The sequence below is a fragment of the Sus scrofa genome, chromosome 2 (assembly GCF_054392235.1).
Source record: "Sus scrofa isolate SSC_HxYL_T2T_F1_AM1 chromosome 2, Sscrofa_HxYL_maternal_Yorkshire_Landrace_v2.0, whole genome shotgun sequence".
Classification (NCBI taxonomy): domain Eukaryota; kingdom Metazoa; phylum Chordata; class Mammalia; order Artiodactyla; family Suidae; genus Sus; species Sus scrofa.
Genome location: NC_139384.1, coordinates 62,230,783 through 62,247,740, shown reverse-complemented (window position 1 = coordinate 62,247,740; position 16,958 = coordinate 62,230,783). Strand labels below are relative to the sequence as shown.

At 36.9% G+C, this 16,958-nt stretch overlaps 2 protein-coding genes across 2 annotated transcripts; both read right to left on the bottom strand.

Annotated features, from left to right (window-relative positions):
• Nucleotides 1–536: 536 nt before the first annotated feature.
• On the bottom strand, nucleotides 537–1,496 carry LOC110259736 (olfactory receptor 2T11). Its single transcript, XM_021085479.1, has one exon. It carries the CDS (start codon nucleotides 1,494–1,496, stop codon nucleotides 537–539), a length of 960 nt encoding a protein of 319 aa, XP_020941138.1.
• A 14,290-nt stretch (nucleotides 1,497–15,786) lies between these two features.
• Nucleotides 15,787–16,755, bottom strand: LOC110259584 (olfactory receptor 2T2). Its single transcript, XM_021085068.1, has one exon. It carries the CDS (start codon nucleotides 16,753–16,755, stop codon nucleotides 15,787–15,789), a length of 969 nt encoding a protein of 322 aa, XP_020940727.1.
• Between the last annotated feature and the right edge of the window lie 203 nt (nucleotides 16,756–16,958).

The window sequence follows — 16,958 nt, the reverse complement described above, 5'->3', positions numbered from 1 at the left end:
CTGTAACCTACACCACAGCTCATGGCAATACCAGATCCTTAACCCACTGAGTGAGGCCAGGGAGCAAACCTGCAACCTTATGGTTCCTAGTTGGATTCATTAACCACTGAGCCACGATGGGAACTCAAAAATTGTGATTTATATTACTCATTTGTGAATTGGCATTTTTTTCTTATTGATCCTCAAACAGAAATTTCGGCACAAAATTTTGTAGATTTAGGTTTTTTTGGTGTACTTCATCATGAGACAAATGTAAATGGGACCTAAAGAGAGTTTCATTGAACTCTACCATCTGATCTTTTGTCCCACTTTATTTTCAAAGTGATAAGAACTAGGATAAGAGGAATTATTTAACTTACTCAATAACTACTGAAAAAATTTTGGATTCCCTTCATCTGGGAGGAAGAAACATGTCAAAGTAAATCCTCTTAATTGCCAACTATAAATACTCTCTGATAGCTGACAAGATCATCTCCTGTGAAACAAGACACACAGAGGATATTATTTGGAAAGCCTATTCCCAGCTTATTGAATCTCTAAGCAACACTGGTTGATACTTTCCGAGTAGATAAGCATTGTACAAATATTTTTTTAAATGCCCCCAGGACATCCTTATTTCTGAGGCTGTAGATGAGAGGATTGAGCATGGGTGTGACCATGGTATAGAAAGCTGATACCACCTTGTCCTGCTCAGGGGTGTGAAATGACTGGGGCAGCACATAGGTGTAGAAGGCAGCCCCATAAAAAATGCTGACCACAGTCAAGTGTGAAGAACAAGTGGTAAAGGCCTTTTTCCGGCCCTCAGCTGAGCGCATGCGGTGGACGGTTAACAAGATGAGGGTGTAGGAGGTTGAGATAATAGAGATAGGGATGAGCAGCATGAGTACACAGCAGATATACATCAAGGTTTCATACAAGGATGTGTCAGCACAGGCTAATCTGAGAACTGCAGGGATCTCACAGAAGAAATGGTTGATACTTCGGGAACCACAGTAGGGGAAAGTCATGGTGACAGGGGTGAGCAGAAAGCCATCCAGGGATCCACCAAACCAGGCACCAGCAGCCAGAAGAAGACACACTCTGCGGTTCATCAGGACTGGGTACCTAAGTGGGTTGCAGACGGCCACGTAGCGGTCATAGGCCATGAGGCCCAGTAGGAAGAACTCTGAGCCAATCATGGTCAAGTAGAGAAAGATCTGGATGCCACAGGCTACAAAGGAAATTTTCTTCTCTTTAGAAACCATGTCCACCAGGAGCTTTGGGACAGTGGTGCAAATGAAAAGGGTGTCCATGATGGACAGCTGGCTGAGCAGAAAGTACATGGGAGTGTGGAGGCGAGAATCCACTTTGATCAAGAATATCATGACCAAATTTGCAGTTACGGCCACTGCAAAAATAGCAAAAATACCTGCAAAGACAACCCCTGTAGCTTTATTGTTTACCAGAAGTCCCAGGAGGATAAAGTCAGAGGATGCGTTTCTATTCTTCACTGGCATTTTCTATGACAGCTCTAGGAGAGCAGGAAATCACAAACACCAGGGAAAAGAAGAAAAAGAAAAAGAAGACAGATAGAGAAAACACCTCCTATATGCGAAAAATTCACAATGAAGATAGTGAATCTCAGACCTCAGGGGCTACTGGTTTGGATAAAATTTTCCAAGTCATAATCATAACTCTGAATGAAAAAAATAGAGATACCCCGTAAATCAGTACCAATAGATGTAATTCTTCTTCATGGTTAATAACCTTTTTTTTGTATTGTGTTCATGTTTATGCTGCAATATATTGTTAATTGCAATATTATATATATATTTCTTATTATACATCACAATATCATGAAGTGTGAGAAAAATTTGTTAGAGAATCACAAATAAAATGCTTAAGCTCTCTCATTGTCCTTGGTTTTTCCAGGAGCTTGCCACTATCTACTTACTCTTTTCTGTGTGCTTTTAGTCTGATCTCAGCAGAGCAGTGTGATCTTGAGAAACCTACATCAGATCAGGTCATTTTAAGCTCAAATCTCTGAGGTGGCCCTTCATATCTCACTTCAAGGCCCAACTTACTCTGACATTTTCACCCTCTGAAGTCATTTCCTTCCCCTTCCAATACATTTCCTCTGGTTCTGCGGCTCTCATGGCCTCCTTTCCCTGACTATCGGAGACCTTGCTTCCTCAGTAACCCATGACTGGGTCTCCTCCACACATCTGTATGGGGTCATCCTCTCATGATTTTCAGGTCTTTTATCAAAATCCAACTTATCAAAACATCTATTCCTGTAGGATTTGATACATTTATATTTTCATATTCCTTTATAAATATTAATTTTATTTTGTGTTTCTTTCCTGCCCACTGGGCAATATGAGCTCTTGCTCATATTCTTATATTTGCCTATTTTGTTTACTCTGCATTTCCAAAATATAAAATAAAGTCTAAGACATGGTATTTTTGGTGAATATTTAAATGATTAATAAACATATACAGTCCATCAAATATATTTTTTGCTTTTTAAGATGATGCATTTTAGTAGAATTCCTTTAAAATACACTTAAATATGTTCCATAAAATGTGCTAAATTGAAATAAAATTTATATGTCCTGTCCTTGAATTTACTTTAATCCAAAATAACAGCACCAGAAAATATAATCTACCCACATTTTATAATAAGAAACAGTTTTTTTTGTCTTTTTTTTTTGTCTTTTTGTCTTTTCTAGTGCCACTTCTGTGGCATATGGAGGTTCCCAGGCTAGGGGTCTAATCAGAGCTGTAGCCGCTGGCCTAGGCTAGAGCCACAGCAATATGGGATCCGAGCCGCATCTGCAACCTACACCACAGCTCATGGAAATGCCGGATCCTTAACCGACTGAGCAAGGCCAGGGATCGAACCTGCAACCTCATGGCTCCTAGTCGGATTTGTTAACCACTGAGCCACAGCAGGAATTCCCAGAAAGAGTTCTAATAACAGAAAAATATCAAAAGTATTTAAGTTCCAACAGCAGTACAAGTTTTACATCTTAATCATTGAGGATCTATGTATACAAATTTGAGACAGTCACTCTCAGTGACCTGAAATCAACATTCTTTCCAAAAAGGGAACTCCCTACTTTATCTCTCTTCTGAATCTGGTTGTTTTGACAGCTATTCGTTCACTATGCCCCGATTATTGTGTAAAAGGTAACTGTAGCTTCAGATGTTATTATCCACCAAGAGATTTTATTGTGGATGCTAATAATATAGTTTGAACTCACCTTAGGTTATACTAATAAAAGTAGAGAAAATCATTGTGCATGATTTTCCTTAATAGAAAGTTTCCACATATTATCAGAAAAATTGTGCATTAAAAGTGCTAGTCTTAATTTGGTATCTAATTCAATTAAAAATCAATTAGAGATTTAACTTAGTGTTAAACAAAAACGATTGTGAAAGGCAGAATAATGTTCCCACCAATATTCAAAAATGCCTATGTCCTTATCTCCAGCCTATAAACATGTTCCTTATTTGTCAAGAGACTTTGCAAATGTGATTAATTTAGGGATGATGAGATGAGATTACCTGAAATGTCCCATTGTTCCCAATGTAAAAATAAGGGCCCTTTTAAGTGGGAGGCAGGAAAGGGGGAGACAGGGTTCAGAGGATGAGATGTGATTCTGAAGAGAGGGCCATCAATTCAAATGATGGTTTTGAAAATTAAAGGGACCATGAGGCAAGGAATTGAGTGGTCTCTAGAATCTGAAAAAGGCTAGGAATGGAATTCGCCCTAAGAAAAAGTATAGCCCTTCTGACATCTTAATTTTATCCCAGCATGACCAATAATGGACGTGTGGCATCCAGAAATGTAAAGTCAATAATTTGTGTCATTTTAAGGCACTGAATTTGTGGTATTTGTACAGTAGCCACAAGAAGTTAATATACCCTATATCACTATTACATTTTGAGCACAAGCATAATTGAGGCATATTGCTAAAAACAAATTAGCCAACATCCATGCAGTGTTTACTCTGGGCCAGGTATTGTTCCTTATGCACATGCTCTGGTGTTTTGATGTAGTCACAGTTCACAGCACCTCTATGGGGCAAATTACTGTAATTATTACCATCATATGATTGGAGAACTTGAAGCAGAGAAGGCAAGTGGTAGAGCTGTGTCTTGGATCAAGACCAGGTTATGTTTTCCATAGTCCCCACAGATACACTCCACTGACTATGAAATGCATAACATCCTTCTAAGGATATGAGTTGAGCTTAAAACAAGCTACAAGGCAAATGAAAATAGGCTGCAAGACCACCCTCACAGTCAAAAATTTTTTGAATGTCTGGTTAAAATTAACAAAACCACAAATTAAGAAAATGAATTTAATTATTTTCAGAAATTCAAAATGCCCTCTAACTCCTGGGCAATCTCTAATAATCATATACCTACATACAGATACTTGGCTTCCTATTGAGGTCCACAAAAAGCAAAGTCCTCACCAAAAGTACCATGAGAGAGAGCCTGCAAACCCAAGACTCACAAATCTCACTGCCAAAATCCACTGCTGAGGGCAACTTCTTACCTCCAAGAGACATAATAATGCCCCAATCAAAAGTCCAGCTCTCATCTTTCACGAATATAACCACTCTTACCTATGCAGCCCCATAAATATGGTACAATATTTATTTTTTGAATCCAGGTTTGAATAAAGTCCTCTGTAGTATGTGTCAGATGGAACGGTCAGAGTTCACTCTAGAATAAATAACCACTGTGGGCAAGACTATTACTTAAATTTGAATAAAGAATAAACAGCAAAGGCATTTCAAAACACTGACAGCTTAAGCCTTGTGAAATAAAGTGAAATATTCCTAGGGAAATCCTGCCAGTGATTTATAAATCTATAAACATAAATTATCAAACATTTTAAAAATATAGCCCCTCCTTTACTGTATTTTCATAGATAAAGATGCTGCCAAATTGAGAGAAGAGATTTTTTTCAACAGTGTTTTTAAAAAGATTCAGTAAAATGTTAACTCTGCAATCAGACCTCATTATTCTTATGCTAATATCTACTTTTTTTGGTTGTTGTTGAAACACAATGCATCATTCCCTTTAACCAAAACCTCCCTACATATGGTGGTACTTCGAGAATTCTGAATCAAGAAGGGGTAACATAGAATTAGATGTTTTCATTACAATTATTCCCTATTTGAGCTGGATCAGAGTTAGTTATTACATAACATTTGAAAATGAAATGTATCCCCAAGCTTCTTTTCCAACCAGGTGATTCCCTCTGGATTTTGCTGAGAGATTCCATAAAGACAACTCCCACAACTTTCTCCTCTGAATATGTATGAATCACTGAACACTTCGTACCACTTTCCTCTGACTCATGTACTGTCTGAAGCTATGATGCATGGTGAAATATGAAGCTGAGAGTCTGAGGGTAATCAGATTGGACACCCAAAGTTAAAGAGATGGAGCCTGAGTTTAACTTTCTCTCTTTCCTATAGTACAGGCACAAAGGAGTTTCCTCAAAAGGTTAGATGCTGGAGAACACTGTATACTTTTCTGCTGCAGAGGCCACAGGGTAGGAAATTGGATTTGAGCTACCAATCTTACTCTACTTCAACCTCTACTTGGGAGAGAGATTGTATCAACACTGATTGTCAAGGGAATGTTGTCATACATTGCTGGTGGGAATGGGAGTAGGTACTATTTTTGTTAGTGCAGCAAGCCAACATTAGAACTTTAAACCTTCACTCCTAGGAAACTTAATATAGTAATTAAGAAATAAGTGAGCTAATTTGTATAAATATTCATCTTGTTTTGTTTAAATCAGTGAGAAAGCAGTGCAATTTAAGCATCTGCTACTGGACACAGAAAATAATTTAGGCTTTAGTATTAGAATTTTTAACAGAATTCCAAATATCCTTTAGTAAGGCAGCTATGCTCACCACTATGCTACCTACAACAAGCGTCTTTTAGGATATTATATGGATCTATAATCACTATGGCATGACAGTTTAATTGTATTCTTAAGTAAAAAATGTGGCATACATGTAATCACTTTATATAAATATATAGCAAATGATATGCAGTAGAATATATATATGGTAAGGATATAAGTATCACCAATATACATATGTAAAGATATATATACACACAAAACATATATAATTTAATGTGCATATAATATGTATGCACATATATAAGTGTATGCACACATATACATATGTAATTATGAAGTTAAAGTTTTACTAATGGTGGAGTTTCAGGTGACATCAGTTTCTTGACTCTGTTTTCTCTCTTCCTAAAATTATAGATTATATGTATACAAATAATTTAATTTCCAGTAAAAGAATAATTCTGTATTCACAACTTGGACCATAAATACATATAATTTTACATTCCTTAGTCTTTAAATATCAGTAGGATGACTAAGCTGACATAAGTTTATGCTAGAATACTGTCCACATCTGCTTCTGCAATCTAGAACAGAATTTGTCTGATTCCTTCTGACTCTTAAACCTCCATACCATAAAATATCAGCTGAAGTAACTGCTGCTCTTCCTATGATATGCACTAAAGTATGTTAGTGCACTCTGTAGTTAAATTCGAAGGAATTCACTCACAAACACACATAAAAATAAAGTCAGAAAATATGAATTTGTAAACATATAACATACTAGAAAATTATATACTTTTTTTTTTTTAGCTAAGGGGGAGAAATACATACGAAAGAATGCCCATAAGTGATAAAGACTTACCTATTGTTGTAAACAACTCTATTTTGCTAATGTGAATGTCCCAGTTTTCTACATTCCCTTCGAATTCTAAGATGTCAATTTACCCTTTGCTCCTCGCACAGTTTAATCAGATTCCTCTGTAGAATCTGTACCTCTGTGCCCTGGTGAAAATCCAGGGCCTGCCAAATAGCTGTATGACCCTGGGAAAATCACTCTTCCAAGTTTGTTATTCGCCAAAAAGTTACCAGAGCAACACCTGTCTTTGAAGTAATTAGGAGATTATTTTTCAAAATCCCCCATGATTGTAACCTGGTACCTAATAATGTTATCAAAATGTTTAGGATCTTCCCTCACTCAAAATAAATAACACTTTACTGTGGTAACTGTGGAAGTAAGACAAGCTCCAGAATGAGAAAATGGTATTAGTTTCTGAATTTGTAAATGGTCAGCACATATAATCTTGTTTTAGTCACTTTAATCCCTTTAGCCAAATTTTCCCTATTTTAAGGCCAACATGATAGTAAGAACAACAATAAACTTTATAATGTTTAGAGTATAAATCTAATTTTTTAGATTATATAAATATTTATTTTCTATTAAAAATAGCACCAACTAGTTCTCTATCTTGAGACTGAAAGAATCCATGCAGAGGATATGTTGTAATCTTGTTCTTAAAAGTACTCAGAGATAGTTTTTCCAATCTTTCAAATTAGAAAGGACCTATTATTTTCAGGGAGCCCTGAAATACACCAAATTTATGTTCATCTTTCTTTCATGGATGTTTTCCCACAATTTATCCAGGGATGCAGAGAAACAGCTGCCCTTGAGGCACCTTCATCCACCCTACAGAAGGTGAGATCCAGGGACAGGGATTAACTATGTTCAAACAGCTTCCTTATTTTATCTTCTTAAGGTCATTGGGTACTGATTAAAATCAATGCCCTTTGCAGGTAAACACCATAGATTCAGGAAAGGCAAAACATAATGTCAACAGGTATACATAATCCTAAGACTTTTTAAAATAAATTCTCAGTAAATATGCAAAAAAAAAAAATTCTTTCCTCTTTGTACACCTGAGTGAAGACCTACCTGTGACACTTACCTCTTATCTACTCCAAAGAAGAATGGATATTTTTGAAAAATCTAGCAAAAATGAATAATTTTTCTTTGCAGCAGCCACCATTTTAAATGCTTAAATAGGAGTGACATCAGAATTGGTGAAGTTGTAAATAACTTAAGGGTGATCTTTGGTCCCAGCCTCACTCTTGACAGGCAATTCTATGTAAGAGTATGAATGTTATCTCATTTCTTTGATTTTCAAAACTGGATTTCCCGGGGGAAAAAAATGAAGAATTATATAAACATTAAAATATGTTTTTTAAAGTGTGAAGTCTTCTAAAATGAAATGCCATTCATTTATTCAAACTAATACTATTTTATATGATAAAAATATCTTGGTACTTGGCATGTGCCAGGGAACATCAAAATCACCATCCTTGCTTTATGATGATAAAAAATCTAATGTAATGAAATAAACCTCAAAATCTAATTCAATAAAAAGTATAAACAAAGTTGAAAAATCAGCAGTTTATGCTACAGATATTTATTACCATAAAACATTTTTATCTTATTATATAAACCAAGGTGATATAGTGAAACATAAACCTTAAATATTTTCCTGAAATTTAATTCTCTGGGATTTGTAAAGAAGCACTCACTGGATCTTTGGCAAATATTTGGCAAAACGCTGATAGGCCTGGAGATTTACTCAGACCTATCCTCAACACAAACCCAACTGGAAAAAAACAAGAAAACAAAAACACAACCACGACACAAAAACAAAGAAACGCTTCTGGTGGTAGCAATTACATATTAATCAGCCTATCAGTTTATTTAAATTACCTTTCAATATCATGATATTATTTATTATTAAAATTGTCCTACTTTATGTAATTCAGTTCTTAATAGAGTATCTCTAAGTTTTAAATGTTTTATTTTCATATGTTTATCAGACCTGTTAACAGGAATCTTACTTGGTCCATTTTGATTAGTTTTACTCGTCAGGGATGTGTTGTCACTTTCTATGCAATAGAGATCTGCACTCTCTCCTCCACACTAAATAATTTCCCAAATATTTTCAGTATTGACTATCATTATTTTATGTCTGAAACCTTTCTTGACATTCAATAAATTATTTAACAAAATATTTACCAAGTAGACTTTATACCATCCATTATTAGAATTTTATACTGTATACATGTATCTATTTCATTTGTTATGTAAATGAAATAAATATGTGGAAGAAATGGTTCAGTTAATTTTATACATATATCCCTCACCTGTAGAGAGACCCCAGAGGGGGTCTAACTGCCTCTCAATGTGGAAAGTCAAATCCTTGGTAGACCAGACTAGCTGGCATACAACAGAAAATGAACATAGACTTTTATCAACATGTTACTCTCAGAGGGACATTTTTCCCCAGGTCATTACCAGGATTAGCAAGCTGGCAGCTGCATATTATACCATAAGCTTCCCTCCTTTGGAAATTGTCTATAAATTAATAGCAAGATTTGGCATAAAATCACAACCAGAAACCTGAAGACATAGTTCCGAGGCTTTCATCTGCCTCTTTCTTGCCTGGGAGGGGCAATAGTTTGCTCTGAACATCACCTTCTCTTTCTCCCATGAAGTGAATTCCTTCTCAAAATATTTGGTAGTACTTTCTGAAGATCAGAATCAAAATGTGTTAATGCAGGTGAATATTCTTTGCAAATGGCATCAGTTCTTTTCCCTATAATCAAGAATAGTACCTGATATATTGAGAGTATACAATTGATATTTTAAATTGATTTTATATGGTATTTGTCTTTCTTTTTCTGTCTTACTTCACTCAGTATGAGAGTCTCTAGTTCCATCCATGTTGCTACAAATGGCATTATGTCATTCTTTTTATGGCTGAGTAGTATTCCATTGTGCATATATACCACTTCTTCCTAATCCAGTCATCTGTCGATGGACATTTTGATTGTTTCCATGTCTTGGCTCTTGTGAATAGTGCTGCATTGAACATGCGGGTGCATGTATGATATCACTTATATCTGGAATCTAATATATGTCACAAATGAACCTTTCCACATAAAAGAAAATCATGGACTTGGAGAATACCCTTGTGATTGACAAGGGGGAGGGGGAGGGAGTGGGATGGATTGGGAGCTTGGGATTAGTAGATGTAAACAATTGCCTTTGGGATGGGTTAGCAATAAGATCCTGCTGTGTAGCATTGGGAACTCTGTCAAGTCACTTAGGATGGAGCATGATAACGTGAGAAAATAGAATGTGTGCATGTGTGTGTAACTGGGTCCCCATGCTGTACAGTAGAAAAAACAATTGTATTGGGGAAATAGCAATAAAAAATGAAAACAAAATAAAAAATAAAAATTAAATTGATTTTAGTTATAATTTATTATTTCCATTCTCAAATTAACAAATTATATTTTAATAAAGATCAGAATGTGATGACCACAATTTTCTTATATATGAATTTAGTACCATAACTGAGAAAAAAGTCCCTGATCATTTTTGTAAAATAGGATGTGTCTCTTGAGTGAGAGTAGAGGACATGCACTATATATGATGTGATTGAATTGTTTAAATTGTATTAAATGATGCCATACAATAGCAAAGTACACACATAACAGGTGGCAAGAAAAATCATATCAAAATGAAAATACCCATGCAACAACCCCTGAGGTGGGGAATAGACACTTGTTTTTTCCAATTTTAATATTTTTTTAAATTAAAGTGTACTTGATTTACAGTGTTGTATAATTTCCATTGTAGAACATAATGACTCAGTCATAAATAAAACTCTCTCTCTCTCTCTCTCTCTCTCTCTCTCTCTCTATATATATATATATATATATATACACAAACATATATATATGTATAATTTTTCTGGTAGTATCTTCCATCATGTTCTATCACAAGAGACTGGATATAGTTCCCTGTGCTTTACATTAGGATGTCATTGCTTATCCTTTTTTTTTCCACACTGAAAATATTTTAATGAAACTATCATTTACTATTTGCAATGCTTGCTAAAATTTATATTTTTTCTTTGACTTCAGAGTTATTATTTATTTGTTATAAAGATTTTATTTTTTTCCGTTATAGCTGGTTTACAGTGTTCTGTCAATTTTCTACTACACATCATGGTGATCTGGTTACACATACATGTATAGATTCATCACAGGTGATTAGGCATAGTTTCTAGTGCTATACGCAGGAGCTCATTGCCTATCCATTCCAAATGTAGTAATCTGCATCTATTAACCCCAAGCTCCCAATCCACTCCCCTCCCTCCCCTCCCCACTGGCAACAACAAGTCTGTTCTCCAAGTCCATGATTTTCTTTTCTGTGGAAAGGTTCATTAGTACCTTATATTACATTTCAGATATAAGTGATATCATATGGTATTTGTCTTTCACTTTCTGACTTACTTCACTCAGGATAAGAGTCTCTAGTTCCATCCATGTTGCTACAAATGGCATTATTTTGTTCTTTTTTATGGCTGAGTAGTATTACCTTGTGTATATATACCACTTCTTCCTAATCCAATCGTCTGTCCATGGACATTAGTGTTGTTTCCATGTCTTTGCTATTGTGAATAGTGCTGCAATGAACATGCAGGTGTATGTGTCTTTTTCAAGGAATGTTTTGTCTGGATATAAGCCCAAGAGTGGGATTGCTGGGTCATATGGTAGTTCTATGTATAGATTTCTAAGGTACCTCCATACTGTTCTCCACAGTGGTTGTACCAGCTTACATTCCCACCAACAGCGCTGGAGGGTTCCCTCTTCTCCACACTCCCTCCAGCATTTATTTGTGGACTTATAAATGAAGCTCATTCTGACTGGTGTGAGGTGGTATCTTGTGGTAGTTTTGATTTGGATTTCTCTAATAATCAGGGATGATGAGCATTTTTCCATGTGTTTGTTGGCCAACTGTACATCTTCCTTGGAAAAATGTCTATTCAGGTCTTTTCTCATTTTTCCATTGGGTGGCTGGCTTTTTTGCTGTTGAGGTGTATAAGTTCCTTATGTATTCTAGAAATTAAGCCCTTGTCCGTTGCATCATTTGAAACTATTTTCTCTGATTCTGTAAGTTGTCTCTTTAGTTTCTTTTTGGTTTCCTTTGCTATTCAAAGCTTGTCAGTTTGATTAAGTCCCATTGGTTTATTTTTGCTTTTATTTCTGTTGCTTTGGGACACTGACCTGCGAAAACATGTGTAAGGTTGATGTCAGAGAATGTTTCGCCTGGAGGTCCCACTGTGGTGAAGTGGTTAATGAATCCGACTAGGAACCATGATGTTGTGGGTTCAATCCCTGCCCTTGCTCAGTGGCTTAATGATCCGGCATTGCCATGAGCTGTGGTGTAGGTCGCAGACGCGGCTCGGATCCAGCATTGCTGTGGCTCTGGTGTAGATTGGAAGCTACAGTTCTGATTAGACCCCTAGCCTAGAAACCTCTATATGCCATGGGAGTGGCCCTAGAAAAAGCAAAAAGACAAAAAGTAAAATAAAATAAAAGAAAAGAAGGGGAGTTCCCATCGTGGCGCAGTGGTTAACGAATCCGACTAGGAACCATGAGGTTGCGGGTTCGGTGTCTGCCCTTGCTCAGTGGGTTAACGATCCGGCGTTGCCATGGGCTGTGGTGTAGGTTGCAGACGCGGCTCGGATCCCATGTTGCTGTGGCTCTGGCGTAGGCCGGTGGCTACAGCTCTGATTCAACCCCTAGCCTGGGAACCTCCATATGCCGTGGGAGCGGCCCAAAAAATAGCAACAATAACAACAACAACAACAACAAAAAAGACAAAAAAAAAAAAAAAGAAAAGAAAAGAAGGGAGGAACCATCTCTCAAAAATGAGAAATACAGTATCACTAAAATAACATGAGAAAAAAAAAAAAGTTAAAAAAAAAGAGAATGTTTTGCCTATGTTCTCTTTTAGGAGTTTGATGGTGTCTTGTCTTATATTTAAGTCTTTCAGCCATTTTGAGTTTATTTTTGTGCATGATGTGAGGCTGTGTTCTAGTTTCATTGATTTGCCTGTAGCTTTCCTGATTTCCCAGCAATGCTTGCTGCCAAGCCTGTCTTTTTCCCATTTTATGTTCTTGCCTCCTTTGTCAAAGATTAATTGACCATAGGTGTCTGGGTTTATTTCTGGTTCTGTATTCTGTTCCATTGGTCTGTATGTCTGTTTTGGTACCAGTATCATACTTTCTTGATGTCTGTGGCTTAGTAATAGTGCCTGAAGTCTAGGAGAGTTATGCCTCCTGCCTGGTTTTTGTTCCTCAGTATTGCCTTGGCAATTCTGGGTCTTTTGTGGTTCCATACAAATTTTTGGATTGTTTTTTCTAGTTCTGTGAAAAATATCATGGGTAATTTGATATGGATTGCATTGAATCTGTAGATTGCTTTGGGTAGTATGGCCATTTTTATCACATTAGTTTTTTTCTGGCCCAGGAGCATTGGATATCTTTCCATTTCTTTGTATCTTCTTTGATTTCTTTGATTAATGTTTTATAATTCTCAGCATACAAGTCCTTTACCTGTTTGGTCAGGTGTATTCCCAGGTATTTGATATTTTGGGATGTAATTTCAAAAAGGTATTGTATTTTTGTATTCCTTTTCTAATATTTCATTGTTAGTATGTAGAAATTTGATTGATTTCTGAATGTTAATCTTATAACTTGCTACTTTGCTGAATTTGTTGATCAGTTCAAGTAATTTTGGAGTTGAGTCCTTATCAATTTTAAATATAAACTCAAAGTCCATTCTTTCTTTGCCCCAATCATTAATTTCTGTGATGTCTCTAGGAAGCAAATCATCTCTCCTACATGTTGTTCTTCAATTACTTCTTTATCAATAACCCATGTTAAATGTCCTTGTTAAACATGAAGGTGATTCATCTAGGAAATGCAAGAACAAAAGCCAGATGGCCATCCAGGTCTGGCAGGACCAACTCAGAGGAAATGAAAAAGACACCCATGCTCAGGGTAGAAGGGAAATGGGAATTATTAAGTGAAATATTTTACAGATAGAGAGACCAGGAGATACCACATCCAGTGCTTCAGGGAAATGGGGAATATTGGAAGAAGGATTGTGCCAGTATAACAAAGCACATGAGGCTACTTTACATTTAGAAAGTGTGGGGACCAGGAAGCACTCTGTTCCACAGAACAAAGCCTAGGCTTTAGCCCACATGACTTTTATTGAGGAAGATGATGAGATTATTATTAGTGGGCTTAAGGAAGGTGACGAGATTAGTGGCAAGAACAGGCATAGGCAATGTTGAGGTTATCTTCTTAGTGATATCAAAGGGGGTACCTGCATGATATAGTGCAGTTGATTAAGTTGTTTATAGAATAACATGACTATCTTGTCTTTGAAAGAGACCTTGTACTTTAGAACTCTGCATCCACAGATATTTGCCTTCTGTAAAGTTCATCTGTTCAGTGCCCTCCAAGAAGGAGAGGTGATAACAGTAGCAAGAAGGAGAAAGTAGTAAGTATCAGTGGCAGAAATTCAAAGGAATTAAGAATATGAAATTGAATTGAAATGACATTGAGGATATTTTATAAATGAATCCTGGCTAGTAGTTACTCTACTTGAAGAGGTCACTTCATACAAGTCATTCTTCCATCTCTTTTCTATTTGTTTTTTCATTTTAAGGTAAGATCAAGTTTGGGGGAGCTTTCCAAGGCAAAACAAATCCTGTAACTAGTATATGGATGAGAGCGTGTTTGACTTGCCTGAACATCTATGGAGGAAATAGTCTTCACTCTGTGTTGACACTAGAATAACATAATGGTGAGTGACCTTTCCATGATGTTTTGTCAATTGCAAAACCACTAAAACGTGATTCCAACACATTCTAACCCCTACTGATAGACAAAATAAATTCCGAGTGAATCAAAACTTCTTTATTTGTCATATTTCAATATCTTACACACAATGGGAAGTTAAAATTAGGTAAATAGATGGAGAATCATCAGTGGGTGCAGTCTTTGTTTAGTAAATATTCTTTCATAATCCTGAGTCTATCAAAACACCACACTTAACCAAAAGCTAATTAAGAGAAGAAATATTTGTCTATCAGTCCTCTTGATGGAATGTTGAAGGACAGGAGAATTAACCAAGAGAGCTGAGTTAACCAATGAAAGCTCTTGGTTTATTCATTCTATGTTCATCTGTATTCATATTATTAGGTAATGATTGAAAGTTATTTAAGCATCAGAGCAATGCTACTATCTTAATAATAGAAATCAATTTTAAATAATCAGTGCATATTTACAGATTTCCAGGCACATGGTGGACTCCATGTAAATAACTACCTATAGGTTAATTTCAGAGTTTAGAAAACTCAGACTTACATAATAGGTAAATAGGAATACAGAACTCCAAACTCAATTGTCTTCACAAAAGTCTTTAAGATAAAGATGTTCCACTATTATCACTAGAAAAAAAAATTATTATTTTGGATCTTGACATTATATCAGCAAGGACACGGCAGTTTTTCCTTGCAGTTTCTGTTCAAAAACTTGTCAGTAATACAGACAGAGATGATACATGAACACATGTTACTCATAAAAAAATCTACCTAGGACATTCGATAGGATGTTTGGCCTGCCTGGGATGCTCTTTTTTTGGCCATGGCTTGCAGCATGCAGAAGTTCCCAGGGCCAGAGATCAAACCCGAGCCAGAGCAGTAACCAGAGCCATGGCAGTGATGGCACCCAGTTCTTAACAGCTAGACCACCAGACAACTCCAGGCCTTGGATAATATATATAATGCTACTTGAAGAGAATGCTTTCAGGAATATGTCTGCCAGTGAATTTGGAGAAGCAAATTGGCTGATTCTCATATGCTGTCTGTCTTCAGCTGTAATTCTTAAATGATGCTAACAAAGGGGTAATTTTGCCTCATATAATTCAGAATTGTGAAGTTGATATTTTTCAGAACTGGAATTTCTGTAGGCCACAGCATCAAGGATGTTTGTCCCTGGGTTCCTCTAGTATTTCCTGGGCACATCCTCCACTCTGATTTTCTGGGAGGAAGCATATCTCCCCATCAACCTCCTTAGCGCTGTGGTCACATCTTTATTTCTCAAGCTGTAGATGAGTGGGTTGAGCATTGGTGTGAGGATGGTGTAGAAGGCAGATACAATTTTGTCTTTCTCTGGTGTGTGGTATGAATGGGGCAGCACATTGGTGTAGAAGGCTGCCCCATAGAAAATGATCACCACCATAATATGGGAGGAACAGGTTGCAAAGGCTTTTCTCCGGCCCTCAGCAGAGTTCATCTGATGAACGGTGAGCAGGATGCGAGTGTAGGAGACAGAGATGACAGATATAGGGATAAGCAGCATCAGCACACAGCAGGCATACATGAGGGTCTCGTAGAGTGATGTGTCAACACATGATAGCTTCAGTACCGCTGGTATCTCACAGAAAAAGTGGTTGATCTTTCGGGACCCACAGTAGGGGAAACTCATAGTAAAGGGAGTCAGCATGAATCCATCCAAGGAACCACCAATCCAGGAGCCCACCACCATAAGCAAGCAAATCCTACGGTTCATAAGGAGAGGGTATCGAAGAGGGCTGCACACAGCCACGTAGCGGTCATAGGCCATGAGGCCCAGCAGGAAGAATTCCCCTCCAATCAGGGTCAGATAGAGAAAGATCTGAACTGCACAGCCCAGGAAGGAGATGGTCTTTTCCTTGGAGAAGAGGTCTTGCAGCATCTTGGGGACAGTGATGCAAATGTAGACAGTGTCCATGATGGAGAGTTGACTAAGCAAGAAGTACATGGGTGTGTGAAGACGGGAATCTGTGTGTATGAGCAGAATCATGACCACATTGGCTGTTACAGCCACCAAAAAGATGGAGAAGACCACTGCAAAGATAAGCCCTGGGAATGTAGGATGTGTGATGAGGCCCAAGAGGATGAAGTCAGTGGAGTTCTGGTGAAATACTGCCATGTTCACATCACATGCTAGCTCTAGAGCTGCAAAGACCGAAAGTTGTTGAGTTTATGAATTAACCAAATTCAGAAATTCATGAATTTATGTATTAATCAAAATATAATACATAGACATCCATCTGTTATTTCATAAATTGATAGAAAAGACACATGAAGCCAATAAGTATAGATAAGTTTCATCTTTTTTGGATTTTGTTGTTA